The 12,089-nt window shown below is 45.1% G+C and overlaps 1 protein-coding gene across 2 annotated transcripts in view; it reads left to right on the top strand.

The window, feature by feature from the left end:
• LOC134454111 (vascular endothelial zinc finger 1-like) overlaps positions 1-11,581 on the top strand; it is a 38,100-nt gene extending 26,519 nt beyond the window's left edge. The window contains exons 8-9 of one of the 2 annotated variants that reach the window (XM_063204903.1): positions 3,285-3,473; positions 4,747-11,581. In XM_063204903.1, the coding sequence (XP_063060973.1) occupies positions 3,285-3,473; positions 4,747-5,153 (596 nt within the window). In that variant the 3' untranslated portion in view covers positions 5,154-11,581. The remainder of the gene's footprint in view (positions 1-3,284; positions 3,474-4,746) is intronic. The other variant, XM_063204904.1, reaches the window with a different exon arrangement.
• The last annotated feature ends 508 nt before the right edge of the window (positions 11,582-12,089 follow it).

Here is a 12,089-nt window from a genome sequence, read left to right as displayed (position 1 = left end):
TCTCCTCTCGTCTCCTCTTCCTCTTCCTCCTCCTCTCCTCTCCTCCTCTCCTCTCGTCTCCTCTTCCTCCTCCTTTCATCTCCTCTTCCTCCTTTCTCTTCTTGTCCTCTCTTCTCCCCTCATCTCCTCTTCCTCCTTTTTTCTCTCCCCTTCGTCCTCTTCCTCATCTCTTCCTCTTCCTCCTCCACTCCTCTTTCTATGCATTCTGCACTTCGGTAGTGCAAAAAACCTTCCATGGTTTCAACAAAGGTCCGCCCCCCAACAAGTACACACAGTTGAGCCATCTCTCCTCTCGTCTCCTCTTCCTCCTCATTCCTTCTTCTTCCTTTCTCCTCTTCTTCTCCTCCTCATCTTTCCCTGCCACCACGTGTGCAATCTCCTCTTCTCTGTCCTAATCGGCATTATTGACCCTCCTCCTCTCTCATCTCCTCTTCTCCTCGTCTCTCTTCCTCCTTTCTCTTCTTCTCCTTTCTCTAGTCTGTTCTTTCTCCTGTTTTTTGACTCCTACTCTTCGTCTTTCTCTACCCCGTATGCACAGTTGAGCCACCTCTCCTCTCGTCTCCTCTTCTCCACCTCTTTTCCTCCTCCTGTCTCTACTTGTCCTCCTCTTGCTCCTCCTCTCCTCTTTCTACGCAATCCTCCGATAGTACACTTTCCCTGATTTCAGCAGCGCGGCATGCAAAAAAGGTCTACCCCCCTGCCCTCATCTACACACAGTTGAGCCACCTCTCCTCTCGTCTCCTCTCCTCCACCTCTCCTCTTCTCCTCCTCTCTTGTTCCCCTTTTTTTCTCCTCCTCTTCATCCTCCACCTCTCCTCCTCCTCTCCTCTTGTTCTCCCTCTCTCCAACTCTTCTTTCTCTTCCTACTCCTCTCCCTCTCCTTTTTCCTCCTGCTCCTTTTCCGTCCGCCTTGTCTCCTCTTCTTCTCCCTCTCTCCCTCTGCTGCTCTTCTGTCTTTCTCTACTATACCCTACTTCTTTTTCTCCTTCCTCTCACTCTGTATCCTTCAGGCTGCTTTTCCTCAGATTCAGATGCAGACAGTTGAGACAATATCTCCATTTTTTCGCCTTCTGTCTCTTTCTCTCTCTCTCCTTCCCCTTGTCCTTGTAACATGTGTCCTTGTAACACTTTCTTCTGCTTCTTTTCCTCCTCTTCATCTTTCTCCTTCTTTGTCACTTCCTCTTCTCCTTCTGGGCTCAAGCCATCAACATTTTCCGGTAGTTCTAAAATCAAGTTAAAATCAAGCTCATGCATCCCATTTACTGTGATCTCATTTTGACCAGACGGTCCTCAACTCCCCCTTCTTTCCTCTTCTCTTCCCCTTCCCTCTTCCTTCTCCTTTTCTTCTTCTTTCTCCTCCCCTCTTCCTCGTCCTTCTCTCCTCCTCCTCTTCCCCTTCCCTCTTCCTCCTCTCCTTTTCTTCTCCCCCTTCTCTCCTCACCCCTTTCCCTTCTTTCTTCCCTCTCCTTTTCTTCTCTTCCTCCTCTCCTCCTCACATCTCTTCTTTTTCCCTCTCTTCTCTTCCTCCTCTCCTCTTCCTCACCTCCTCTCCCCTTCCTCACATCTGTTCCTTCTCTCATTTTCTTCTCTTCCCCCTGTTCTTCTCCTCCAACCCTCTCCCTCTCCCCTCCTCCCTGCTGTGGGGTGTCCCTGCTGTGAACTCCCTCCACATCCTGCGTCATGCTGTCTCTCTTCTTGTGCCCTCTCCTCCCTCTCCTCATTTGTTCAGTATTTCCCTTTTTTTTTTAAAAAATTCTCTCTTTTTTCATTTGGATGTTTCTACTTCCTGGTGAGTCATGTTGTTTGGCCCAGTTGTTCAGACGATGACTCTGCAGTCTTGTGCATAGACATTGCTGCGCACCAGTGGAGGCCTGTGCAATAGTGTGCATAGGTGGATACAAGTATGAACGATACAATACATACGATACGGCGATAGGATAACAATTTATTGTCAGTTTTTACTAAAATTCATTTAGTAAAATTCATTTTTTACTCAAATTCATCTTGTTTAAGGAAGGACAAAATGCCTACATGTAACATCACAGGACTACTGCACATTAGTGCCAAATATGTGGAGCATAGAGCATCATCAGACAAACAACACATGGAGCCTTAACCCACAGTAACTCACACCCACAGTCACAGATACTGGCAAGATAGGGGACACAGATCTATGTACTGTACAGACAGGCATACATACATCACATGCATACAGGCAGGACATTTTTCTCCATGGGGTGATTGTACTACAAACAGCTCTAAGAATACAAAAGAATTGATTGATGTATGAAGGAATGTTTAAGTCTCTTGCGGTTGAAGGAGGATGTGTAGGATGTGCGTGATATCAGTGGAGATGCATGATGCATCTTCCGAGTACAGCTGGCCTAGGACCACAACCCCCCTTTAAAAGTTTTTCTTCATGTTGTAGTAAGTCTCCACAGTCTTCCATACTCCCAGCTGGTGTAGTCTAACCCATCAAAAGCCAAGGCCTTTGACTGCAAAAGCAAAAAAAAAAAACGTAAACATGCACATGCATTCACACCCACGCACTTACAGAGATGCAATGTTGAGCGACCTTGGGTGTCTTGAAAGGTGCTATAAAACAAAACCATTATTAAACCATGACTATGTAGTATTTTGAACCTATACTATGTACTTACACTCCACCATATGGGGTTAATAGTTGTTAAAGTGATACTGTCCCATTTTTGGAAATACATTTTACACCTCCCCCTGAGTTAAATAATAGGGCTTTACCGTTCTCCTGTACTTTCAACCGTTTTCTTGGTATGGCAGTGCAAATTTTACCCCCATGCTAGCAGTTAACATTGAGTCCTATGAGACCAGTTAGCCATCAGCCGGTCTCATAGGACTCAATGTTAACTGCTAGCTTGGAGGTAAAATTTGCACTGCCATAACCAGAAAACGGTTGAAAGTACAGGAGAATGGTAAAACCCTATTATTTAACTCAAGGGAAAGTGTAATATGAGCTTATTTCCCAAAAATGGGACAGTATCACTTTAAAGGTGTACATAAATAAATGTACATAAATGATATGTTGCTAACTCCCAGCCCTTCTGTTTTCTATGGGGGCTATTGGTCTTTGATTGGTGCCCTGTACCCCATGCCCCCTGTAATTTGACCCATGTACATATTTCTGTATACGCTATGCTGTTTAATAAACCCAATTACGTACTGTTGATGTCCCCTCAGTTTGTGTGTGCTGCCCAGTAATGGGCACCAAATTGACCTGGCTCTCCCCTTTTTTGGCACCCCTCTCGTAGGAGTTGCTACCCCCACAGATACTGAACCCCCCAAAAAGGACAGGGACAGCCCACCAACAACCGTTGTGGGCCCGTTCCCCAAATTCGGTCGAGGGAACGGTGAAAATTACTTTCTCCCAGACCGCGAAGATCAGCTGCTATACCCTCGCTGGGACCACCCCTTAAGATTCCACAGCCTGCTATTGGCAGGTGATATATAAGCCCCGCCCTGTTCCTCTGACCTAAACCTGTCATCGCAATCACCATTATTGATCAAGTGCTCTTCATATGTGCAAGGAATTTAGAGAGGCAGGCAGATAACTTTTGAGGAGTCTCACTTTCGGTAGATGCTAGCTCTTAACGTCCATCCAACATATAGTGTAACATGAAGTAGCAACACATAGTCCAATATATAGTACAATAGAAGAAGGACAGTACAATTGAAGCAGTTAGATAACAAGTTAGCACAAAGCATTTTATGTCACATAATATGAATGAAAATCGCTCGCGAATGAGAGTCCGACAGATGCTGTACGTAAAGGCAGAAGTCTGTACACAGTAAAAATACAATGTTAAAGAGGAAATCCGGTTTGAAATGGCCTAAATAGTGTTAAACCATGATGCTGAGCACTAACCTTTTCCACATACCTCACCCCCATATCATCTCCTGCATTCAGAATTCCAGCGCTAGATAGCCGATGCAAAAATTGGGCTTCTGTATGTGAGTCTGTCGGCACCAAAGTAGCCATCATTATCTTTATTTTCCATCCATATACGAGGCTCAAAGTTACTCAATACTTCATTCCGTAAAGTTGCGGGGTTGTTGACATGTAAACCAAGGCATAGAGAACTTTGATAGTGTACAGTTAGTTTAGAACCTCAGGTTAGCGCTCAGCATCATGGTTTAACACTATTTAAGCCATTATTACACCGGATTTCCCCTTTAATTCAACACTTAGAGAGTTGATTTACCACCTCCTAGAGTGCATTTGGTCTCAGAGTACTCTCAAAGATGGGACACAAATTGTCTGTGAACCAAGCTGCCCTGTTTCATTGCTAGATAATTTTATATAATGTGATGGTAGAATGGTGCAACATGACCTAAGCCCTCTTGATCCTACGTTTTGGAAAGGCTGCTAGATTTTTACGTTATATAATTTGTGATATTATCTGGCAAGATTTCAGAGCTGTGTCTGCAATAACTGAATATCTTTCTTTTTTTCTCCCTGATGCTGTCTTTCTGCTGTTTTCCCTTTCTATTTTCCTATTTATGCATTTTCTCTTTATCTTTATCTTTCTCTATCTCTCTTTCACTTTCTCTTTCCCTCTCTCATCCCTCCCTCCCTTTCTCCCTCCCTCTCTCATCTCTCTCTTCATTCGTATCCCCCTCTCTTATCCCTCTCTCTCCTTTTCCTCATGCCTCTCTCCTCCCTCCCTCTCCTCTTTCTCACCCCTTTCTCTCTCTCTCCTCCCCCCTCTCCAGACTCTAACGACGTCTGCAGCTCCGGCGCCGCCACACCCGTCTCCACGTCCTCCTCCGCGTCCATCACCACGGCGATGAGTATCCGTGGCAACAACGGCAACAACAGCAGCAACAACCCCTCGCCGGCGGTCACCATTGCGGCGCAGATGAACCTGGGCGGCAACGCGGTGAACCTCAACTCCCCCATCGGCCTGCAGCACCCGGCGGTGGCCATCGCGGGCCACGTCACCAACCTCAACATCCCCGCCAGCGTGAGCGGGCCCATGTCCATGAACCTGGCGCACCCGGTGGCCATCACCACGCCCATGCCCATGAACATCGCCGGGCCCCTCAACATCGCTATGAGGCCCATGGAGAGCATGGGGCCCTTCCTGTCCCAGGTGCTGCCTTCCTCGCCGCCCTGGTAGAGGACCAGCCCAGAACCACCTCCGGGTACCTCATCACGGCGCCACCAGGCTGTACAAACACCAGGCCAAGCAATGCCATGCTCTCCTCCTCCTCCTCCTCCTCTTCATCATCTTCATCCTTCTCCTCAGGTGTTGCCCTCCTCGCCACCCTGGTAGGCCAAGTACCACCCCTGAGTATCTCATCGTGATGCCACCAGGCTGTACCACCAGGCCAAGAAATGCTCCGCCTTTTCTATCTCATCTCCTCTCCACAGACCAACCGGCATCTCTGTGAAGAACGACCCCCTGTGTACCGGAAGGTACCATACCAAGCCCCACCATGCTATATGCCACAATCTCCTCTTTTCCATCACTGTCCTCCATGCCTGTGTCTATGTCAGATCTACAATCTACTACGTAGTTCTGTGATGGGCAACCTGCAACCCCGCCTCACCACTCCCCTACCTCTCCAAACCACGATACTATGGACTGTCCACCACCAGCGCCGCCTCCACCCCCCCTGCTCTCCTCCTCTACCCACTGTGATGAAGTCCAGTCCTGGCACCTGGGTATGCGCTCTGATGGCCATACCTCCCTGAACTGCCTCCTGTGGATCTGCAGAGATGAGGTCTGTTTTACGGGTGTCTGTTTTGGTACAACTGTGAGTGCTGTGGTGGGGGGGTTGGAGAGCTCTCTACTACACCTGTTGTCACCAACGACCCCCCCACCGCTATCCCCACCCCCATACACACATCTCACCTCATCCCTCCCCTCCTCCACCCGACTGTCTCCAACCCCCACCTCTTTTAAGGAGAGACCTCGACTGGCAATGCTAGCCACGTACATGACACCTGCTATCGCAGGTATGCGGGACAAAGTGAAACAAACAAATAAACCGATGTAGCAGAAATGAAAGGATAACGGGCATGGATGAAAAACAAAAAGTCATGTGTTTAAGCTGTGGAAGATGGCTGTAAGTACTCTGAAGAAAGCTAGTTTCAGTTTCCCTCTGCAACCTCTTATACTGACGCTGGCTGCTTCCTCAGCACACCTACTGTAACGTAGATCAGTTTGCCCACGCGCACCACCTGGCCCTTGCTCCTCCGAGCTCACCTGGTCCTGAAGGAACATCCGGCCGCGGCTGAATAGTCATGACACAATGACGTGAAACATCAAGACAAAAGCGCCCTGCGGTACATCATGTCTTCTCCTCAACAGTTTTCCTTGAACTGGACATGAAGCGATGAGGAGTAGTGACGAGGGCAAGGAGAGATGTTGAAGAGAAGACATGAAGTGAAACTCTACTGAGAGACTGACGTTGTCCAGATAGTTACCAGACGTCCTCTGCGTCGACACTGTGCGTAGCCTTTGCTTTTAGTATACATGCGAAAGTTGAAGTAGGTAAATAAATGGGCCGTGAACTGGCCAGGGGAACGTTTCTCGACAGCACTGTTGTTCCTAACTACGTCAGCAACTTTCTCGCAATGCAGTTCTACATTAGCAACCTAGTAAGTTGCTACTTGGTTAGCAACAACGCTTTCGAGGAACAGTGTCCTGGTCCTGGCGGCACAGCCTGTGACGCTACACTGCTAAAGTCAGTCTTGGCTGCACCTTTGCCAGAATTATCAGGCACAAGGGAAAAACAAACAGACTTTTGGCCATCAAAGGCACTAGTGCTCTGAGTGACTGTAGCTCTCTCTGTTGACTCCGGCCCAGAGAACAACATTATTGATTTTTCAGTCATGAAATAGTTCTGGATGAAACCATCGCAAGGCAGCAAGACTATTCAGCCGTGGACATGGAGTAGCCTGCGTAGTCTGCATCCAGCTCTGATGCATCCTGGGTAGTCGGTATACAGTTGTGGGGGATAGCTGCATAGTCTGCAACCAGATGGCTACACAGTCTGCAACCAGAGGAACCACAGCTGCTCCTGACTGGCAATAGCCCAGTGTAGGAAGAGGAATGAAGTCAACTTATTTTTTTGAAACACAGATGAAAACTAGTGAATGAGCTGCATTTTTTGGTGTTGCGTCAGTGTTCTTTTTGGAATTTCTTTTCCCTTTTTTTTTTTTTTACAAAACCAAACTGCTCTTGAATCGAATGGGTAGATTTGTTTTGGTGTTTATTTGTTATTTTATTTTATTATTATGTAGGTTCCTAATCAGTATTTAATAGCTTAAGGCATTTTATACATAGTAAAAACACACAAAAAAGGGACATGATGCTTTCGTCTGTGGAAGCCTTTTCTTGTTTTGGGAGAATGCTTTGTAGTAGTTAGTATGAGTTTGGGGTGGGCTGGGGACATTGGACATTTGAAGCGGAACTCAAAGTGACTTTGGACTCGTCTGGCCTTTGACTGTGAAAGAGTTGTCAAACTATATCCAGTCCACATACCTCCGCTTGTAGCTTTTACAAGATAAAAGAAAAACAAACAAACAAACAAAAAAAGGACATACGCGTAAAGGCGTAATACTTCTGGAAGGAATTGTTTCCAGACCTGAGCATAGGATGACTTGTACTGTAGACTTTATTTCCCTTTTATTTTATCTGTGTTCTGTTGTTTTGTTGTTGTTTGAGGGGGTTATTGTAGTAGTTGTTGTTAAAGATTCACAGTGTCTGGATGATGGATGTGCACTGTTGTCGCTATCCAGGACCCCGTTTCTCGAAAGCGTTGTTGCTAATCAGTTTGCAACTTCGTAGGTTGTCTATGGAAAATTGCACCGCAATTGCATTGCAACCAAGACGCTCTTGCTAATCAGTCGTCGCTAAACAGTCAGCAAGACCCAGCTTAGTTGCCTGTGGAAAATGTTATTGAAACCACATAAGTGGCTTAGTTAGTTGCCACATAAGTTGCTGTAGCTAACCAGTTGTAGATAACCAATTACGGTTGCAACTTAGTCGGTTGCCTATGCAAAATAGCATTGCATCCAAGTAAGTTGCTAATTTAGTTGGCAGAAGTTGCTCACTTTGCTAGCAACGACGCTGTTGAGAAACACACCCCAGGACTTCGACAGGAGTCTGGCATCGAGCACATATCCTGCTGGGGAAACCCTCCATCCCTCCGACAGAAGGGCAGTATTATCAAAGATCAAGCAGACCTTGAAAGTGTTGATTTGAATACTAGCAGAACTACACACTCGAGCAAGAAAAAGAAAAAACACAGCACAGCACCTGACTTACGGCAGTGGTCAGGATGCCCCCCACCCCCAGTAGCATCCATACAAACTGTACTGCAAGACACTAATACTGAAGAAAGTGTGTGTGCGTCTGCGTGTGTGTGCTTGTATGTTTTTGTTTTGGGTGTCTGGGGGGGGGTCCCAGTCCCCTAAAAATGAGCTTCCCCTGAGTTTGAGCCACATCACTACCACAGTTGTGAGATGACAGGAACTTGCATAGAATGAGTTTCCCCAGAAAACATTTCACACCCTCCATGTTTTCTTTCCCAGAGCAAACCAATAGGAATGAACCCCCCTCCACCCATCTTTGGCATGGAACTCTCTCTCAGGAACCTTACTGAGGATTGCCCCCAGTGTTCTTAGCCCGTTATGAAGGAGATTGGTGCGTGCGTGTGTGTGTGTGCGCACGCGTGTGTGTGTGTGCTCGCGCGCGTGCGTGCGTGCGTGCGTGTGTTTGTGTTTGTTTGTTTGTGTGTGTGTGTGTGTGTGTGTGCACGCTTTTACATGCATGTGACCCTGGACCCTGTTGTACATAGCAAACACACCCGTATAGTTTTCTAGTCAATGTTTTGTTTCCTTCTTTTTTCGTTGGTTTGTTTCTGTAAGCCCGAATGAAAAGAACGTAGTTTGTTTTTCACAGCATGTCAGGGATTCATCTAACCTTTAGGAATGGCCGTCCACATAGCGAAAGGGATCAGGAGCAAAAAAATAGACATTGGGATTGGGAAAAGAGATCATGTTTCATTTTTGGTTTGGATTTCAATTGTTTCCCAAACATTTTTTCCTTCATACATTCGTTGATATTGCTGCAAGATTAAGAATCTCAGTTACTGTTTCCTGTACGTCCTGGACTTGAACTACTGGAACGTCTTTCATCCCCAATACCACAATCTTCACCTTTAACAACCAATAAGACTGCAGAAACAGCAACTGCTCCCACACCCTTGATTGGCTGCCTCCTTCCTGCTTGACACTACACTAACTCCTCCATTGAACTTGACAGTACAGAGCACTTGCAGAGCGCAGCGAAACGTAGTGTGCGCCAGTCTGTGGAAAATGATGGACCTTACTCACACACAATTACACTCTGGGAACGGTTTGAGACGCAGCAGACCTCTATGGTCACTGTGTACGGTTATGAAATAATGACTTTTTGTTTTTTTTGTTTAAACTGGAATTTAAAAGAAAACTGACTGAAAAACATTTATTTTGAAAGATAACAAAAAATAACACTACAGAAATGGAGATGGCATTGGTTGTGTAGGGAGGGTGGTGGGACATTATGGCGCCTGTGGTCAGTTGTTTCTTTTTCTCCCCATAAGGTCCCTTTGCTGTGGGAGGGGCTAGTGTTGTGCCTGGAATGAAGACCGTATACATGTCCCTCTCTTGCTTACATAGTCGAACATCCTTTCTCACTCACACATATACACACACACACACACACACACACACACACACACACACACACACACACACACACACACACACACGCACACCAAATGCATGAATGCGCACACCCATGAAAGAGTTAATGAAACCTCTTTAAAAAAGGAAGCCTTCACCTGCCCTATTACAGGCAAGACTGCCAATCTAATCCACGCCCATCATGCAGTTGGAGACTCATTATGTGTTTTTGTCCCACCAAATACCAGATTAATTCGAAGCTTTGATTGTGTCCAATGACTAATTTGTGTCTTTATTTTTGTTGTTTTCACGACAAAGATATATAAGTTGTTCATAGTGTTAAACTATCAAGTGATTTGATTTTTATTGCAAATAAGTATACATTTTTTCCCCTGATGTCCAGGGGGCGTAAAGATACAGGTCAGAATCTGATCTACATTTTTTCCCTTTTAAAACAAAAGTTAAATAAGATGAATTGGCTTGTCTTGGACCCCCACCATGTGAAGGCCACTGAATGTATATCTTTGTACAAAAAGCTATTTAGTTGAGAGGACATGGTAGTTCAGGTAGATAAAAGCAAGAGAGAAAAAAAGATTAAATAACCTTTTATAAAAAATAAAATGACAAAAAAAACTTTTTGTATTAGAACATTAACAGCGGTCCTTTTTGTACATATATGAAGACTAGGATTTCTGATTAGCAGGGAGATAAAAAGAAACAAAAATAAACATTCCTACGTTTTGTTTTTTTGTTTTTGTTTTGTTGAGTTTATTTGTTTGAAATGATGTACTTTTATGGAGCGTTATGAATTAGATGAAATCACTGCGCAGTGTTTTAATTATGCCTTTTATTCAGGTTTTTTTGTTTTGTTTTGTCTGAATAAAAGAACATGAAACACGGCTGGGTTGCCCCGACAGCCTGCCGCTTCCCCTGCCCCCTTGCCCCCCTCAGCCACTCTAGTCCCCCCCTCCCATCGCCCCACCTTGTCAGAGCCGCTGACGGCTTTGGCCGGGCATGGGACAAAAGTGATCTAAAAGCCCCCCCTGCCCAATACATGCAATGTACTGAGGACCCAGTTCTGGGCGCCCTCTCTCCATGGGCCTGAGACAAGCAACCCCTTTGCCCCCCTTCTCTGTTGGCTTCCCTGCACCCCGTAAGGACAGTGGGGCGTCGCAACTAAGCGCTGCAATGCTTCCATGTTGGCGCCACCCCCTACCCCCCTCCTACTCGGTTACTGTCAAGCGCCCCCTGAGCTCCCTGAAGCCCGAAACGCAGCTGGCACATCGTTTGATGATGTTTCCCTTTTCTCTTTTTTTTTTATTTTTATTTTTTTATTATATTATTATTATTTTGTTTTGTTTTATTTCCCATTTTATTTTCTCATTTTGAAAGTAAGTGCCTCTGTGACTGAAATGCTTCTTAACTGATTTTTTTTGTTTGGTTTTGTTTTGTTTTTCTTTCTTTTTTGTTGTTCTCTTTGGGGTGTTACTGTGCCAAACCAAGTCTCCTGTGTGTGATATGAGAGAGTTGAGAGATTTCTCTGCGCTTTTCTTTTCCTCCTATTCGCCCTCCTCCCTCCATCCCTCCCTCCCTCTCGCCTGCCCTTTACCTTTTTCTTTCTCTCCCTCTCTCTTTATTTTTCTGCCTCTCTTCTTTGTCTATTAAAACATGGATCTGTCGATGGTCATTCTGTGTCTGCTTGTGTTCTGTCTGTAATGAAGTCTGCATGAGAAAAGGTCTGATGTTCTACTACAGCAAAGGATTACAATGTACCAGTATCCTAAAAGGTTCCAAGAAAAAAGAAAGAAAAAGATAGAACTGAATGAGAAAAAGGTTTGATGTCCTACATCAAAGGATTGAAAATGTACCGGTATCCTAAAGTGTTGCACCCGCAAAGAAAGAAAGAGAAAAATATGCAACACGCAGACCTTTAGGTCTTCTGTAGGAAAACTGGGTCAGATAGCGTAGGTTTCTAGATGAAAATGAAATTCATTTTCTAAAGCCAGAAACAAGCAACTGGATTTCAGCACCTGCTCTGCTCTCTACATGGGGATGGATGTGCACTGTTTGTTTTATTTGCTCTTCAGACCTGAGATCAGTTCTGTTATATCTTACCAATCACTTACAGTAGAGCTATATTTAGAAATATGTGAAATAAATGATACAGTCGAATCATCTGTCTATATCCAAATGGACATCAATGTTTGCTTTTCAATACACATATTCTTAGTTGATTTCAAAGCTACATTGTTTCATTGGAATTACAGTGCTTTTGTTTTGAAATGTAGTCACTTTGAGAGAATAAATAATAGTTTATTAGACTATTCAAATGCGTATTTACGGTTGCCTTTCAATATACAGTACTACATATTCTTAG

Source organism: Engraulis encrasicolus, chromosome 8 (genome assembly GCF_034702125.1).
Source record: "Engraulis encrasicolus isolate BLACKSEA-1 chromosome 8, IST_EnEncr_1.0, whole genome shotgun sequence".
In the NCBI taxonomy this organism is placed as follows: domain Eukaryota; kingdom Metazoa; phylum Chordata; class Actinopteri; order Clupeiformes; family Engraulidae; genus Engraulis; species Engraulis encrasicolus.
The sequence above is the reverse complement of the archived record's forward strand: the minus strand, read 5'-3'. Positions and strand labels throughout refer to the sequence as shown.